Below are 19663 nucleotides of genomic sequence, written 5' to 3' on the forward strand. Positions count from 1 at the left end.
CTAAAACTCTTGGGATGGAAAAGTCAGGAAGGGAGATATTTGACACTTCTTTCACTTTGAAACAGCAGCTCAAAGAAGTCTGCTGCCTCTGCCTTCATCCCTTCGCTGGTATTGACCATCGATCCATCACTGCTTACAAGCTCTGGGATCCTTTTCTTCATTATATTTTTGTTGACTTGGGGGTGAAAAAATGATGACTTCCTGCCCCTCCTTTAGCCATTGTACACATGATTTCTGCTTCCACATGCTTTTAGTCATTTCCTGGAGGACTTGAAGCTCGTCCTGCAGATTAAGCTCTCGGATGAGTGCCTCTTTGTCCCCTGTATCAGCCTGCTCCTGGCAATCTTGCAGCTCCTGGGCAATGGTCTGAATGTGGGATAGGATATATGCTATAATTAATTTGTCCCAGCAACCCAGCCTTTGCTTAACCAAGTCTAGTTTCGTTGTTAGTTGAAACATTGCACACCCCTGGATTCAGGATTCCCAGCACAATCATACCACCTGAATCCCTCACGTTTCGACCGAAACTTTAAATCTTTAAAGGATGATTTATTTTAACCTGGGCAGCACATTAACGACTAGGCCATTGTGGTCTGAAATTGTTCTTGGAATCTGATGAGGCACCGAATTCGGATAGTGATCTATCCAAAGATCATTTCCCAGAGCGCGATCAAGTCTGCTAGCTCTAAACTATGAACCCTGTTGGTTGTTCTACCAAGTAAATCTTCGTCCCACTTGCTTGATTTTCGCTAGACTGCACTCCTCAATCATCTCATTAAATATTCCACTATCTGGGTGAACCGAATTTGATCCCCAACATTCCTCCATGCTTCATGTTGTGTTCCAGTCCCCTAACCGAATCCATGGGGCCTCGCGAGGGTGTTGACGAATTAGCTGCCATACATTTCGATTCTCTGAGACTTCATTGCTTGCGTATACCCCAGTGACCTGCCTTTGAACTTTACCAAAACAGACATCAACTGGTCAGTCAACAACACCACTTCCACTTCTACCACAGTCGGGTTCCAGACGCATATGATGCGACTATTGCTAGAGGCTTCGAAATTCCCCTTTGATCGTAGTCTTCTAAATTCCTTACTCAACTGTGGCATCCTCTCTTTCGTGACTTGTTTTTAACAAGAAAATCAAATCAATCCTTTGACTTCTAACGGTCTCTAGAATCTGCCTGCATGCCCATTTCCGTCCTAACCCCCTTACATTCATGTAGTGTTAACTTAAAACTGTTAAACCAAACTTGGTTTATGTGAAGGAAGATTTTGTTCAAAGTGAACTATCTCATAAGAGGAGCCTACCTTCTATGAGACTGGAGTCACTGGACCTAGCTGTTGGCTGCCAGTTGTGACATCCAAGGTCTGACTTCCTGTACCCCTTTGAGATCTGGATATCTTCACTCGACATGTGTCCTTTCCTCCCTTGAGTGCAACTACTTTCCTGCCTTCTGGCTGGTCCGGACATGAGTATCCTTCTGCCCTAGGGACATGACACGGTAATGGTTATTCCCTTGTGTTTGATCCCTCTTTTTCATCGCTGTGGAGCAATTTCCGTTCCCCCTTCATCGATGTTCCTTCACCATGGTGCCTTCCAGAGCCCTGATGGCCTCTCTTCTCTGTTGTCCTTTTGTATTGGGCCTTTGCATTTGTAAGACCCTTTGTTTCATATTCCCCTATCGTCTCCACCTCCATGCCTACTGCATCTCCCTCTACCTGTAGTAAGGCATACCTGTTACCTTTGGGGCAGGATGTAGTTGCTAGGTTTTTTCGTCGGGATTTGCTAGTGACTTCCACTTGTTTCCGCCCTTCAGGGTTGCACTCCACTACATTTTGTTTAGGCTCTGGATTAGGTTTCATTCTACATCTGTCCGGAAAATGGGCTATCGATTTACAGTAGGCACAAAACCAAACATTGCTCTCATAGATGATTTCCTGTTGGAAAGATCTTCCTTTCTCAATTTCTATATCCACTGATGGCGTTGGGCAGAAATCCAGAGGGATTTCTATTCGGAGCCTTGGGAAATGCAGGCCTTTTTTGTTCCGTGTGTAGGGATCTACTCCTACCAGTTCCCCCCCTAATGAAGCAGCGATCCCTTCAAAGACGTTTTCCGACCACAACTCTGCAGATAGTTCCGACAGTCGAATCCATATAGAGAGAGTAGTCAATTCCTCCAGCTTCAGTGCCAGGTCTGGCTTCCACCGGTTAACCACCATCAACCTACCAGCTAGTTTCCACATCCCCTTGTGCATCTCGTAACTGAGATGAGGTAAAGCCCTTCCGTAATTGTCGATAACACCAAAGACCAGACCAACGTGGGGGGCCATTGCGCCATGAGGGCTTTAAACATGAATCTATACTCCATGTTTTTTGCAGAGTCCCCTTGGAAATCCAGTGTGCATAGTCCTTTTTTGTGATTTTGAGACAAAAAAACTCTTACAACAATATTCTGATGCTAGCCTTGAAACACTGGTCATATTGGTTGTCTATTACATGCCTGAATTTGTCCATGTGTTTCTCACTTCGGCTGATGATCTCTGATTTTGCTTATTTGCTCCTTATGCTCTTAACTTGTTTTATGTATTTAACCACTTTCATATATTTGTTATTTGACACTTCTGTAATAATTTAGTCACGTTTTTCTCTCTTGTAGCCCTGCAACAGATGATTTCCTTTTCGATTAATAGAATAACATGTTTCCTTTTCTTTTTTTTCTCCTGGTTTTTTTACTTTGTTTTATTCACTTTTTTCTAGAAACTCAATACCAACTTCATGCTAAAGAGATTGCATACACATTGGATATTTCAAAATATGATGGAATTGTATGTGTTAGTGGAGATGGCATTATGGTTGAGGTATGTAGTTTCGTTCCAAGAATTTTTTGATGGTTTGGTGTTACCATGAGATTTTCATAAAATGGTATTAAATGTATCCTTCTACTGCTATGTCACATAGACATGAACTTGGGTATGGGGCACAATACAGATGTGCTTGGTACAACATGAGAGTTTTGTAAAACTAGGACAGTGGGACATGACCATACATTATATATATATATATAATGTATATGTATGTATGTGTGTATGTGTGTATGATTATATATTCATAATTCTTAATATAAAGAAATTAAACATGAATATCTTAAGTGCAAACTCTTGAACAACAATTCTAAATCATTATGATAGAAAAATCAAATAATAAAACCAAACATAATGTTATTAATAACAAATTTTAGAAGAAAAAGAATGCAAGAAAATACAAAATGAGAATTCAAGATCATAAAAAGAAATGGGTAAAGTTAAGGACATAGTGTTGACTTGTTAAAGTTGTGAAAATATCTTCAAGAAGATCAAGTTCAAAGACGACTTGATTAACCCACTATATTCTCAATGGAAAATATGTGCACAAAGGCACAAAATAACACTCACAAAAGAGCACAAATGTACAAAGGCATATAAAAAAGAATCTATTATTGAGAGTGAGAGCTTTACAAAAGCTTATAGATTACATGGGGGCAATGCCCCTTGTTTAGTCTTTTCATTTTATATAATTAGTTATGTTTATTATGGACACTTTAGGGCTTTTTATTTTTCTATAATTTTACCTTTTTTATTAAAGGCAATGTAGGCTTTGCAATGCTCTTGAAATAGAGCTGATGAGTGTAACGCCCCAAAATTTTAACTCAAATTTAAGAGAATTTTTTTTTATAACAACGGAAACAAGTAATATTATGGGGTTAAACATTCTGGAACATTACAGTGGAGACTAAGCCAAAACGTTTATTTCATTTCACTATCAATGAATAATGACATCAGAGTTTTAAAAACATAAAAGGAACTCAAACTATCCTGGAACAATAAATCCAAAAATCTCGATCCGATCCTTCATCTTGCAGTTGCTCGTAATTGCTATTATATTATTCATCTGAAAATAGTAAAATTATAGAAATTAGACTACAACTGTCTAAGTAGAAAATCTGTAACTTTTAATGCAGGTATATCATGAATCTAGTATGTGATGTGGGTGTCAAGTATGAATCTTTAGCATATACGAAAGCAAGTAAAGCAGACTATGCGACAGCAATAACAGACATATATCTAAGCAAGTAAGCAGATTATGCAACCGCTATAACTAAACTAGTAAAACATATTTTGCAACAACAGTAATAGTAACATGCATAATTTTCATGTGACAGTAAATATATGAATTTAATTATCTCATATCTACGCATTTTAGGATTTGCATTTCATCAAAAGCTCAGAATATAAAGCATGTTTGAAAGAATATGAAATTGTCACTCCAGTAACTTTACTCACTGTGATACGTAACTGTTTTAAATAGTGTTTATATTATCTTATCCCGCGGGTACACACGGGTCGAGGCAACCATCACAGAAGAGATTTATAGTGTATATGTATGAATGTATGGTAGTTGTTAAGGTCCATGACATTTATGCATGTTAGCACGTTCACCACAATTTTATGCCCCTAATAAATTTAAAAATTGATATGGTGATTAGGTGTATTAATTGTCTCAATTATGGACATTTTAGTAATTTTTATTAGGAAAACATATTAATAATTGTGCATTTTGAATGCACAACTAATAAGTGTGTAACTTATTTTTACACAAAATTACAAAAATAGCTACTGGTGTCCATTAATGCATGGAACCGCCAAGTCATTTTTAAACTTCAAGGGTGTATTTTATGGTCATGTGTTAACACCTGCAAATGGCTATGAAAGTCAACACACTTATTAACTTCCTAGACTGATCCCTCTTCATGAGAAGCCTTTTGTTTTATGTTTGCAGCGGCATTGATTTTTTTAGATGTATATCTGAATGTGTGCCCAACTTGCTTTTTACTATTTTTTTATCTTATATGGTTGTCCCCAAAGATGAAAGTGATGAGTTGTGGAGCCTGATTCATTGTTTTTGCCCTTGCAGGAAGGGGGGTCCAGGGGCTCCCCCCGGCGCGGGTCCCGCTGTCCATTTTTTTAAAATTCCGCAGCCTATTGTATAGGGCAAAAAAATTTGAAAAAAACAAAAAAAAATAGACAAAAATGACCCTGGGTGCGGTCACGCACCTAGGGTCGGGTTGACCGCACCCGCGTCGAGTCGCGTTTGTTAAAATATACATGTAATCAATATATTTATATATATATATAAATATATATATATATAAATATATTCACCCATACTTGATAAGGGGTATTTTTGTAAAATCGCCCAATAGGGGCAGTATAGTCTTTTTTCTTTTTTTACTTTTTCTTTTCTTTTTCCTTTTTCTCCTTTTTCTTTATTTTTTCTTTTTCTTTTTTGTGCATTAAATGCACCTTCATTGGGGGGCCCAACAAGGAGTCGTTGGGCCCCCAACGGTCACAATTGTGACCGTTGGGAGCCCAACGACAGCTTGTTGGGTCTCCCAATGGTGCCTTTTCTCTCCTTTCTCTAAACCCTCTCTCACTCCTCTCTTGCCTATAAATAAGTGGGGTCTCTCCCTTTGTAAAGTGTGGCTTCTTCAAGCCCTTTAGTGCATTTATAAGATTTTATGCTTTCTAGCCATTATTGGCTTTTGTGTATGTCCTCTTTTGGACTTGTTCTTTGATTTCTATGTGTGAATGTCCATTGTAGGACATACATTTCTTTTCCGCATATTTCATTACATGGTATCAGAGCCTTGGTTGTGCTCTTGATTCATATTGCTAGTTGTCTTGTTCTATCTCTCTTTGCTTGTCCTCCATTGTTGATTATATAATGGAAGGAGAACAAAAGATTGATCTCTCCTTCAAACTCAATGGTACTAACTACATGATGTGGGCCGCCACCATGGAGAACAACCTCAAAGGTAAAAAGCTTTGGGGATACGTTATGGGCACCATTAGGGAACCTCAACTTCAACTTACGAAAATAGATGGTGATCAAGAAAAAGCCCTAGAAGGAAATGCTCGCATGAAGGCTATTGAAGATCACCAATCCAAGGTTGAAGATTGGGAAAGTAAGCATGCAAAAATTCTTGCATGGTTCATGAACAACGTGGAGCTAAAGATTTGCGCCAACATTGCTAAATTCCGCCTAGCAAATGAAGCATGGTTCTTTATGAAAGGTATGTATACCCAAAAAGACCTTGCTCGTCAATTCTTTATCCAAGAAAAAATTCGTACCATTAAGCAAGGTGAAATGAGTGTAAGAGATTACTATAGCACTCTTGGCCCTTTGTGGGATGAGTTATCTCTTCTTGAACCTAAATGGGTATCAAGTGAAGATGTGGAAATGCGAAGAGAACAAATGGAGAAAGAACACTTTTTCCAATTTTTACATGGGCTTAGGCCCGAATATGAACAAGTGAGGTCCTCCCTCCTTCATAGATCCAAACCACTTCCTTTGGAAGATGCAATAGCCGAAATATGCCAAGAGGAAACACGTCTTGGTATGATTAAAGGAGGAGATGAAGTTCTTGCCGTGACTAAACCCGGCAATCATATGAAAACCTACAAGCCTCCACACTTTGGGAGGCAAAATAACTATAATGGCAATTATAGGAAAGCCATTTGCCATCATTGCCAAGAACCGGGTCATATAAGACCTAATTGTCCAAAGATAAATGAACCTCCAAAAGGTAAAGTTGCTATTATTGAAGAAATCCCGCAAAAGAAGGAGCCAATGAAAGGGAAAGAGTCTTTCTCCCTTGCTCAACTATCCGAAGCACTTCAAATCCTACTCAAGTCACCATCAACTTCGGGAACCGCCATTGCCTCTTCTTCTCCTCCAGGTACGCCTTCTTGGATTCTTGACTCTGGAGCATCTTTTCATATGACCCCTATTGAAAATGGACTATCCAATGTATGTAGCAACTCCAAAAATTCCTATGTTTCCACCGCCGATGGTACCTCTTTACAAGTTAAAAGTTTTGGAACCTTAGATTTTTCAAAAGATTTTTTTGTGCCAAATGTAAGAGTAGTACCTCAACTTAATTTAAATCTTTTATCTGTCTCTCAAATATGTGATCATGGATGTGAAATCTCCTTCTCAACCCAAGATTGCTCTATACAGGATCTCCAGTCCGGGAAGCGGATTGGGCAAGGTCATAGGAGGGGAGATCTCTACTACATGACCAATTTGAAACTTCCTACTAACTCATTTTGTAATCATGTCCAAGATAAAAATATAGAAACTTGGCATCAAAGACTTGGACATCCAAGCTTCTCAAAAATGTACTCCTTTCCTTTTGGAAAGAAATTTTGTAATGAGAAACATTTTGTTTGTAAGAGTTGTATTTCTGGGAAAATGAAATCCACCCCCTTTCCAAAGAGAACATTTGTGTCAAAAAGACCCTTTGAACTAGTTCATTCGGATGTTTGGGGTCCTTCTCCGGTCATATCAAAAGGAGGATACTCGTATTATGTTACTTTCATTGATGATTTCACTCGATATGTGTGGATATATTTTCTCAATCTAAAATCCGAAGTCTTTAACTTTTTTAAAAAGTTTCATATGATTGTCAAAAATCAATTTTCAACTAATATCTCCATTCTTCGATCCGATTCCGGTGGAGAATATCTATCAAATGAATTTCAAGAATATTTGGAAACCAATGAAATTTGTCATCAAAGGTCATGTCCTAGGACTCCCCAACAAAACGGCCTAGCCGAAAGAAAGCATAGACATATCTTGGAAACCTCTAGGACTCTTCTCATTTCCAAAGAAATTCCAAAATGATATTGGGTCGAAGTCGCCTTAACCTCTACTTATTTGATAAATAGGATGATATCCTCATCTCTACAAAATATATCTCCATATGAAAAACTTTTTGAAAGAACACCCAATTTTAATAGATTAAGAATTTTTGGGTGTAAGTGTTTTGTCCTTACACATAAAAGAGATAAGTTATCTCCCAAAGCTATCGAATGTGTGTTCTTAGGATACGGAGAAAATCAAAAGGGTTTTAGGTGCTTCGATCCCAAAAGCAACAAACTATATGTATCCAAAGATGTTACCTTTTTAGAAAATGAGAACGGTTTTGAGAAAAATAAAGATATTGATGAAAGCGAATATGCTTTCTTATTTGATCTTCTCTCTCAAGAAGATGTGACTCCCCACATTGAGGATGTTTCTAATGATTTAGAGGATACTCCTCTTAGTAATGTTGAAAATAGAAGTAATGATGTTGAAAATAGGTTAATTCAAACCTATGCTAGGCGTGGTCAAGAAACTCCCATTAGTGCGTTAGAAAAATATTCTCAAAGTTCCAACATAGAAGAAACCTCTTTAAGGAGATCTAGCCGGATCTCCAATCCACCAAATAGGTTTGTTTCCTATGAGTCCCTAACACCTAAATATAGGGCATGCCTAATTGCATTACACTCTTATCATGAACCATCACACTATAATGAAGCCAAAAACATTCCTCAATGGGTTGAAGCCATGAAACTAGAACTTAGTGCCCTTGAAAAGGCTAAAACTTGGGAAATATCTTCATTACCCACTGGAAAGAAGTCTATTGGATGTAGATGGGTCTTCAAAATTAAAACTAAAAGTGATGGGTCATTAGAACGTTATAAAGCTAGGTTGGTAGCCAAAGGGTATGCTCAAGAGTACGGAATAGATTATGAAGAAACCTTCGCTCCTGTAGCTAGAATGACTAGTGTTAGGACTCTTATTGCAGTTGCATCCGTTAAAAAATGGCCTATCTATCAATTGGATGTTAAGAACGCATTTCTTAATGGCGAATTAAGTGAAGAGGTCTATATGGATCCTCCACCGGGAGTATCTATTGGTGAAAACAAAATTCTTAAACTAAAAAAGGCACTATATGGGTTAAAACAAGCTCCGAAAGCTTGGCATGACAGATTTAGCAGTGTAATGACTAGTTTGAATTTTCGTTCATGTTATACTGACACTGCGTTGTTTGTGAAAAGTGCAGGATCTTCAGTAGTGATTCTACTACTATATGTTGATGATATGATCATCACTGGAAGTGATGAACAAGGAATCCATGATATTAAGAAAGTTTTAAAAGAAAATTTTGATATGTCTGACCTTGGTTTCTTAAGATATTTTTTAGGTATTGAAGTTGCCTACTCTCCCCGAGGGTATATTCTCTCTCAGATGAAACTTGCTGCTGACATTTGTTCCAAATCTGGCATTTCCGATGATAGGAAGGCAGACACCCCTGAGATCATCAATGCAAAGTTAAGGTTGGAAGATGGAACACTTCTCGAGAATCCTACTCCCTACCGGCAACTTGTTGGGGCCCTGACCTACTTATCCATCTCTCGGCCAGACATAGCTCATGCAGTTCACTCAGTCAGTCAGTTTCAACATGCACCTACATCTGTGCACATGAGTGCAGTCTTAAGAATAGTCAGATACATTAAAAACACCATAACTAAGGGAGTTTTTCTTTTCTCTTCATCATCTCTTGATTTAATTGCTTATACTGATGCTGATTGGGGAGGAAACCCTAATGATAGAGTCTCAACTACCGGTTTTTGTGTTTTCCTAGGTGACTCTATGATCTCTTGGAGATGCAAGAAGCAGCAAAAGGTGTCATTATCCTCAACTGAAGCGGAATATCGTGCAATGGCCACTACAACCATGAAGCTTGTATGGCTTAGAAGTCTCCTCAATGATATGGGCGTAATCATCTCCACTCCTTCGAAGATGTGTTGTGATAACAAAAGTGCCATTTACATTGCAAGCAATCACACCTTCCATGAGCGGACTAAACACATAGAGATGGACTGCCACTATGTTCGAGATGAATACTTAAAAGGAACCATAGCACTGCCCTACGTCACATCCGAGTACCAGTTGACGGACTTCTTCACTAAAGCTCTTGCTACTCCTCGTTTCATGTTTCTTCTCAACAAGCTTTCGGTTGTATCCCCGTAAAGCTTGAGGGGGGGTGTTAAAATATACATGTAATCAATATATTTATATATATATATATAAAAAAAAAAAATATATATATATATATATATATATATATATATATATATATATATATATATATATATATATATATATTCACCCATACCCGATAAGGGGTATTTCTGTAAAATCGCCCAATAGGGGCAGTATAGTCTTTTTTCTTTTTTTACTTTTTCTTTTCTTTTTCCTTTTTCTCCTTTTTCTTTATTTTTTCTTTTTCTTTTTTGTGCATTAAATGCACCTTCATTGGGGGCCCCAACAAGGAGTCGTTGGCCCCCCTACGACACCTTGTTGGGTCTCCCAATGGTGCCTTTTCTCTCCTTTCTCTAAACCCTCTCTCACTCCTCTCTTGCCTATAAATAAGTGGGGTTTCCCCCTTTGTAAAGTGTGGCTTCTTCAAGCCCTTTAGTGCATTTATAAGATTTTATGCTTTCTAGCCATTATTGGCTTTTGTGTATGTCCTCTTTTGGACTTGTTCTTTGATTTCTATGTGTGAATGTCCATTGTAGGACATACATTTCTTTTCCGCATATTTCATTACAGCGTTGACGCGGGTGCGGCGCCCTGCTAGCAGAATCCCTGTGACATAGCTCACAGGAGTTCACCGTCTTTGTGGCTAACCGCTCGTGGACAGTGTACCTCCTCACAGAGAATCTACCACTCTAGCCGATTACTAAAACTTGGAAATGTACAACCTCACAAGGAATTACCGTCTTAGATGATATACCTGGTCTTGGACCATACACTTCCTCACAGGAGTTCACCGTCTTTGCGGCTACCCGCTCGTGGACAGTGTACATCCTCACAGAGATTATACCGCTCTAGCCGGGTCACCTGGTATTGATCATATATACCCTCAAAGAGAATCCTTTGGGAACCCAGCCCCCAACAAATGCCACATCGAATGAAAATCATTGCGATACACGCATCAACACAAATGACCGCTTTCAGGGTCGATAGTCATAATTACAATCAACAAGATAACGCCGGATCACTTAGTCTGGAAAATGTATAACCTCACAAGAAATTCCACCCTGGACCATACACTTTCTCACAGGAGTTCACCATCTTTGCAGCTACCCGTTCGTGGACAATATACATCCTCACAAATGTTTATACCATAATAAAGATGAGTGCAAGAAAGTGGGGCCCACGAAAGATGCCAACGTGGAAGGAGAAAATTGTCAAGCTAGTGAGGTCAATAAGGGACCAACTTGGAAGAAGAAAACAAAAAGAAAAGAAAAGAAAAGTGAGGGTTCCTCTTACTTTCCAAAAGTAGGTGGGACATCCTACCCTCTTTCTTACTTTTTATACTTTTTCAAAATATGAGAAAGGGGTCTAATTAGGTAATATATTTTATTTTTAAATTATGCTTCGAAGAGCCAGGATCCTTGCGAGGTATCCCTCTCCTTAGACGAGGATGTATCGCTAAGCTCTCGACTTAACTCTTGTCGCAAGAGAGAGAGAGAGAAGTAAATGCCTTTGTATCCTCCACGAGGATGCCTTTATAGCACATGCAATGAGCGAAAACCTGAGCGTCATCTGCAATAGCAAGGCAGTAACAAAACATCTGCAAAAGCAAGAACCTGGGCGCAAAGCGCGACGTCAAAGTAAAGACTTGACAAAAAGTAAAGGACAAGGATCGTGAAACCGCGTCCTTGAGTTAAATGTGTACTCGTATAAATATATATTTGTATATGTATTTATTTAATTGTTCTTTTTAGTTAATTGAACTCAATTCAATTATCCAAGTCCTCTGTGCAATCTTCCCTTACCTCGGAGAATTGCAAGCTTGCTGACGCTTGCGGGTGTAAATGGTTGACGGCTCGGGTTACGGAGTGCGAGCGAGATCCGTCGTATGAGCTGCAAACGCGACAATCTTAACAAGCTAACACTAAAAATAGAAGATCAGGGGCATTGTCGTCGCCCTGACTAAGGAAATCAGAGGCAGGGGCATCGTGCCCTTGCGCACTTGCTATTAGCGCAAAAAGCAGGGACAATGGTTGTGAACCTCTGCTGACCTGCTGTCAGCAAACTACGAGGAGGCAGGGGGTTGTACCCCTGCTCTCAGAAAGTGAGGGCAGGCAGGGTTGCGTCCCTGCTTGTTAACAATGACTGGGAGTCAGGGGGCTTCGCTCCTGCCTGTCGAACATGCAAGGAGGGAGGGGCTTGGCCCCTGCTTGATGAAATGCGAACAGACAGGGGGCGAAGCCCCCGCCTGATGCCAGGGAAGAGCGAGGTAAGGGGGTTTTCCCCTGCCTGCCGAAAAAATAGCGAAGGCAGGGGCGATGCCCCTGCCTAAAGAAAGAAGAGGCACAGGGAGGGGGCTCGACCCCCTCCCCTGCCATAAGGAGACGCAGGGAGGGGCTCGACCCCCTCCCCTGCCGTAAGGAGCCACAGGGAAGGGTATCGACCCCTCCCCTGCAGCCAGAGGGCACCGAGAGGGGGCTCGACCCCTCCCTTACCAAGCACAGCACAGGGAGGGGCTTCGTCCCTCCCTCGATAAAGGAGTCACAAGGAGGGGGCTTTGCCCCTCCTCTGCGATCTAGGGTTGCCGGAGACAAGGGAGCGAGAGGGGAGAAGGAGACGAGGGAACGAGAGGGGAAAAGGAGAAAAAGAGGGGTGAAGAGGCGTACCTGGGGCTGCAGGAAGGAGCTCGCCGGAAGGAAGGGGGGGGGGTGCTCGGCAACGCAAAGGTCGGCAAGGGGTGTCGCAGGTGGTGGCGGGTTGGTCGATGAGCAAAAACGATGGAGTGCGAGAGGTGGTCGCCGGTCGGGGGAGAGACGAGAGAGCAAAGAGGGGAAAGGGGGGTTTCGAGAATCCCCTCCCCTTTACCTCGCTGTCTTTAAAAGGCAGCGAGGGAGGCAGTGCCTCTAAAGGGTCCGGGTTGGGTCCGGATCCGACCCAAATCTATTTTTTTTACTCGGGTTTTACAGACTCAGACCTAAATAAGACCCAGGTCTGAATCAGACCAAGGTCTGAATCAGACCCAGGTCTGAATCAGACCCAGGTCTGAATCAGACCCAGGTCTGAATCAGACCCAGGTCTGAATCAGACCCAGGTCTGAATCAGACCCAGGTCTGAATCAGACCCAGGCCTGAATCAAACTTGGGTCAGATCCAAGCCTAATTCAAATCTGGTTTGGGTCTGATCCAAGAATGATTCAGTTATAACACTTGGACCTAGATTAGACTCCAGATCAGGCTCGGGTCTGATTCTAATTTGGATTAGACACAAGTCTGAATCTGATCCAAGAATGATCTCTCTCTCTCTCTCTCTATATATATATATATATATATATTACATGTTAGTCTTGACTTTGACCCAAGTTTGACTCGGAGACCCAGGTTTGATTCCTATATAGGTTATACTCAAGTCTGAATTAGACCTGGATCAGATCATACCCAGGCCTGATTTAGATCTTGATCAAATCCAAGCCTAATACAAATATGGTCTGGGTCTGATCCAGGAATCTGTTACTTATAACACCTGGTTGCTAGGTGTTATAAGTGTATGTTAAATGTTGGGAAGAGAAAAAGAAAAGAAGAGAGAGAGCGAGAGAGAAGCGCAACACCAAGGCATCGAAGGAGCAAGGAGGAGTACAACGTCGAAGGCTCACAGACGAGTAGTGCAATACAGAGGAGCATCACATCAGGTCATCCTTTTATTTTTTTTTCAAAAAATCATAGGATCGTTGCTCTCTCTCTATCTCAATGTGAAGAAGAAGAGCGAGGAGTCGTTGTTGCTGCTCTCTCTCTTTTTATATATGAAGAAGAAGAACGAGGAGGGGACTCCGTACCCATTGCCTCTCTCTCTCCATGCAAAGAAGAAGAACGAGGAGATATCCTCTCTCTCTCTCTCTCTCTCTCGTTGCTTGCTCGTCTTCTCCTCCCCTCGTTCTTCTTATTCTCTTGTTGGTTAGGGTGGAGACAAGGGAAAAATAGGGAAAAAAATGGCAAGAAAGAGAGAGAGAGAGAGAGAGAGTTGGGGTTCGGGTTGGGGTTGGGGTTTAGGTTGGGTTTCAGTTGGACTCAACCCAGGCCCAACACGTACCCATGTCATGCCTAGTACTAGTAGCCATGTCGAGCCGTGTCGACACAGGTATGTGGGGCCTTTTCTTGTGTTAACGTGATATAGACTAGATTATGATGAAACTTTTGCTCTAGTAGCTAGGATGACTTTCGTTAAAACTCTTATAATTGTAGCTGCCATTAGAGGTTGACATATTTATCAAATGGATGTTAAGAATGTCCTTCCTCCATGGTGAATTAAAAGAAGAAATGATATGGATCCACCACCTGGATATGGAGTTTCTGTTGGAAAAGTGCTTCACTTAAGGAAAACCCTTTATGGTTTGAAACAGGTGCCTAAAGCTTGATATAATCATTTTAGTTTTGTTATGGTTAAAGTAAGTTTTACTTCCTATTATACTGACATTGCTATGTTTATTAAGAGATCTCATGCAAGTATTGTTATTCTTCTTCTCTATGTTGACGACATGATCATCACTGGAGGAGACAAACGGACAGTTAATTTTATTAAAAATGTTTTAAAACAAAGCTTTGAAATGATTGATTTAGGTTTTCTTAGATACTTTTTAGGAATTGAGGTTCTGCTTGTGGCTATTTTCTAACTCAATCCAAGTTTGCTTCTAACATCATAGACATGTATGAAATTATAGATGAGAAAAGGGTGGATACTTCTGAAGTGATAAATGCAAAAATGAAGATAGATGATGATACACCTCTGAATGATCTTACTCCTTACTGTTAAATGTTAAATGATTGGGGCTCTCACATATTTGACCATCATCGGACTTGATATCTCACATGGCATCCATACAGCTAGTCAATTCCAATATTCCCTACCACTAGGCACATGAGTATCATTAGATATTTATAAAATTCTATTTCTAATGGGATTGTTTTGTCTTCATCCTCCCCACTCAAATTAATTGCTTATACTGACTCTGATAGGAGAGGAGATTCTAATGATAGACTCTCAACTTCTAGTTCATGTGTCTTTGTAGGTGACTCGTTGGTGTCCTAGAATTGCAAAAAGCAGCATAAGGTATCATTATCATAAACCGAAACTGATCTAACAGGGCACCACACCTGCGTTACACCCACACCCACGAGGGTGCGACACTTGGACACGACTTCCTTTGTCTCAAGTGATGTCAACCACACTGAGGTCCATTTCTATCCAAAAGTAGATTGAGTTAACCCTAACCAAGTCCACTTTTATCTATATTATATATATAAATGTATAAATGCACACACATACACGTAGTGTTAACTTAAAACTATTAAAAATGATATATATACCCTCCCCGCACCCAAGTTTTTTTATTGCCGCATCGTCGCACCCGCACCTGCATCCGCACTCGCACCTATGTGACATAGTTCGTATGCTTGTTTCAAGCACTTATTGGAATACAAATTCTATATTTTTTATGTATTTTGTCATGCCCATTAGTGGCCTTATGTTTGTGTTTGTATCTTACCCATAAGTGGTCCTTGGTTGTGCTCATACTTGGGTGATTTGTAATCCCATAAGAGGCATTTCTTTGTGTATTTTGTGTTTCATTACATGACTATGTCCAACACCATGAATCATCATGGTATGTCTAAGTGTCCGTATCATGTCTACACGGTATACGCATGCTAAGTGAAGTGTCCATGTAACAGTCTTGCTAATATTTGGGAATTATTAATATTTTCAATATATCACCATATATCACAAGCTTTTAACACCATGTTTCCTACTGAAAAACCTTCTAATCTGAATGAAGTTTTTATTAACTGCATAAATAATTTATAGTTTTTCAATAATATTAGGAAATGTAAATAGTCTTTTTTTGTTTTATTCTCCATTTTTCTAAATTTCCCTTTCTTTAAAGTTGACTAGATTATAATGAATCCCAAGAAAAATGCATGTTTTTATATTCTTCTAAGTGCCTCATAGAGAAACTACTGATACTAGCATATCTCTGTAAGACAGCCTCCACTGTTCGGATGGGCATAAGTGTAGGATTCAACAGAATCCTTGTCAATCCTTATAATGACACCACTGTAACTTTTCTTCCTTCCCCCTAGAGTTTTACTTAGAAGATTAACCTGTGCAGTTTCCTATTTTGTTGGATCATCTTTTCTTCAAAAGATTAGTTTGGTGAATGCTTCCTTCCAGCTCTGCATCTTCTTGTTTCCGTCTTTTTATTCTCTTAAGTATGGTTGATAAATTTGAATGATTTGAAATATCAATTACAAATGAAAATTCGATGTTAGTTAAGAAGTGAAATTAAGAAATTTTAGAATGTCGATTTTGCCATGATTTTCCTTTGATGGTGATTTTTCATGTCCATTGTCTTTTATTATGCCATTAGCCTTCATGTTCTGTATTTGATATTAATGTTTTCTTTAATGACTGGTACTTTAGGAGTTGACTGCCATCAATTTACACATTGATATGAATGGTGCACTGTATAATAGGTAATAAATGGTTTGCTCCAAAGAGAGGACTGGGCTGCTGCTATAAAAATGCCTATTGGAATAATCCCAGCAGGTTTGTCATTCTTTTCTACTTGGTCCGAATGTCTCCTTTTGCCTTAAGTTATTCCTTTCTGTTAGATATTTGCAGAACTATCTAATAGTTTATCTGTATATAATTTTTAGTTTAATCAGAAAATAATTTAATTTATGATACTTCTAATTTTTTTGTTATCTTTCTTTCTTCATATTGAGAGTTTGATTTTTGGAAGTTGTGGATACAAATGTACAGTTGATCATTGAAACATAAATGGGATGTTGTAGCATCCAAAGACTACATCTATTATTGAATGCACTCCTTTCCAAAACCTCACTTAAGATATTGATATTCAATCTCAAATAATAACATGGATCCATCAACTGCATTTACAATAATAAATATATAAAGAAATTAATGGCAGCTTCTGATCTTTATTTTTGTTGGAATTCAATCTCAAATAGTAGCAAAGATTCATCAACAGAATGTATGATAAATATGTAAAAAAATTAGTATACCAACTTCTGATCTTGAGTTTTGTTCTATAGTGACATTAATAGATCCTAATTTTGAATACATTAAGTGTAGGACAAAGATCTTTGCTACTCAAAAAATCTAAATGCAACTCTCAATAGAAAGTTTGACTTAATACTGTGGTTGAGCTCTACCATGGGATCTGAATCACAATCGCTTTTTGAAATGCTAGAATTCATTACAAACCCAGGAAACTGTTCAAAATATGTCAAACATCATTGGAGCTAGCATCCTATTGGAAAGTTATGTTCCTTGGGGTGTAATTTAGAACAATATCTGACATTGCTATGGACTCCACTCATTATAAAAGGATTGTTTTATTTTTTCTAGTGGTTATCTTTTTTCTAAGGCATGAACTTTAAGCTTAATATTGATGTACAGGGTTGCAACTAGTCATTATTGTTAACGCTGTGTTACTTTGTACTTGTATCATATTATACATGGGGTCGAGGGGTAAGCCCTCTGAGTTTTATGCTGACATGGACTGCGACCATAGGCTGAGCCAGCGCGGCTAGGTCTCTGTGCCTGGAGCAGTTTATCCGATTAAAAAAAAAGTGTCATGTTATACAAATATATGTCCTAATTGGACTAATATAATGAGGATGAGTGGAATCCAAGATGGGGAGCTTTTTACATCAAATTGTTATGCTATTAGTCTTGGTGATACTATTGTTATTTTGTTGGATACCAACCACATCCAAAGAAAAAAGAAAGCAGTGGCAATCATTTATTTCAGTAGTCATTTCATGCATTTTCATGAGCTTATTTGTGTCTAAAACATGGTTTGAAGGCCTCAACATTTGAGGTGTGCATAGGCTGCTTTGGGTTTCATGTTGGATCACAGGGTGGTCCCAGATTGGTTGACTTACTTGGTCAACCACTGTTGGTTTCACTTAACTCCAATCAGTTCTTTATCTCTCTATTTGGACTGGATATTGGATTCAAATCTTGCTTGGTGGATCTGTTTTATCAAATTCTTGCAAATGTGTATGAAACAATTTGAACTTTTATTATTCGTTTTTGAACTTTAAAGTGTGATGGATTCAAACAGATCCAGTTGGATTTGGTGAATAAATTCTAGCAGCACAATTTCCTTACATCTTTGCTGTGGCCCTCTACAAAGATAAAACCTTGTTTTTTTCATTTAGCTATCCTAGAACCATGGCGGCTTTGTTCAATAATGGTGGTGTATGACATTGGGGCAGAATAGATGAAGATACATGTAGATCATTAATAAGTAGCTTCACGGAAAGTTCAGTGCTGAGGTGGTAAACAAGGGTTCTTCTTTATAAGGGCATGCTACTCGTCTCTCCTTGATCATTGAGTAAGCAGCATTACACCTAAAGTGTAGGACATGGAGACCAATGCTAGAGGCATTTATATTGACTGGCTAGTAATCAATGGCAAGTGACTTGCATTGAAATACTCACAAAAGGGGGATCACTTTCTTGCAAGCCATCTACTAGTTGCTTTTAAAGCCATTAGTTGGTTGACCTGGGAGTGGATATATGGTGGGACACCTAGGGATGTGATTTTGAGAGCTATGAATAAAAGAAGAACGAAGAAATAATCAAACTGTGCAGATGGTGGGGTCGAGGTTGCTTTCTAAGCCTTTGGTTGGAATTTAATTTCATTGTTTCCAAGTTAAATTGATCCAACTAGGTTAGCACAAGCTCCTGGCATGCATGTTCATTGTACACCTATGTTGCTAACATCGCTAAGAAATTGAAATTGTTGTATTTTTGGGATAAGTTCATAAACAGTAAAAAAGTGATCAATTTGATTCATTATAACTATTAAACCTATCTCACCTTTATCATGATTGTTTGATAAATTTTTTCCTTTTAAATTTGTAAGATCTCTCAAATTTTTTGTTTTAAAGTATGCTCTCATCATTTGACTAGGAAACACACTTAAAATAATGAAATAGAACTTTAAAAACATGCTTCATGGAAAGTGGACTCTTGAAAATTAAAACTGTACATAAATAATAAAAGTTTAAAGGGAAATTTTCAAAAGGCACCTAAAGTTTGGCTGTTTTGGCCATTAATCAAAAAGTCACCTAAGTTCTGTAAAATTTAAAAAATGCACCTACAAATATCATGGTTAATTAAAAAGGCCTAACAGCTATGTAACAGGGATTCGGCTAGCAGGGTGTCGCACCCGCGTCGATACGACTCGACGCAGGTGCGGGTGTGGCACTGGGTGTGGTCAACCCGACCCTGGGTGCGTTGACTGCACCTAGGGTCATTTCGGTCCGTTTTTGGATTTAAAAAAAAAATTCCCTATGAAATGGGTTGCGGAATTTTAAAAAAAATCTTGTAGGGGGGGGGGGGGGCGCTGCTCCCCTATAATGGTTATTAGGGCCACCTCCCCAATCAGAGTCAGTATATGCAATTAAATTTAAACCAGAGGATGATGAAAGAAATACTCCCTTATTTATCATCCCTTTTATATATCTGATGATCCGGAGGATTGCACTCATGTGCACTGAAGTATGAGCGTGTTGGAATTGACTGACAATGTGCATTGCATGAGATATATTGGGTCTAGTGATGCTAAGATACATCAATCACCCAACCAGTTGTCTGTAAGGAGTAGGATTATCCAAAATAACCCCATCATCTATTTTCATCTTGGACCCAACTTCTGGTGTTTCACA

The 19663-nt window shown here is 39.2% G+C and overlaps 1 protein-coding gene across 4 annotated transcripts in view; it reads left to right on the plus strand.

Moving 5' to 3' along the window:
* LOC149844527 (sphingosine kinase 2-like) overlaps positions 1-19663 on the plus strand; it is an 80687-nt gene that overhangs the window by 13927 nt on the left and 47097 nt on the right. For all 4 annotated transcript variants that reach the window (XM_089994673.1, XM_089994667.1, XM_089994679.1 and 1 more), the window contains exons 3-4: positions 2764-2864; positions 16434-16506. In XM_089994673.1, the coding sequence (XP_089850799.1) occupies positions 2764-2864; positions 16434-16506 (174 nt within the window). The remainder of the gene's footprint in view (positions 1-2763; positions 2865-16433; positions 16507-19663) is intronic.

The sequence above is a fragment of the Nuphar pumila genome, chromosome 2, assembly GCF_984573655.1.
Source record: "Nuphar pumila chromosome 2, dmNupPumi1.hap1.1, whole genome shotgun sequence".
Lineage (NCBI taxonomy): Eukaryota > Viridiplantae > Streptophyta > Magnoliopsida > Nymphaeales > Nymphaeaceae > Nuphar > Nuphar pumila.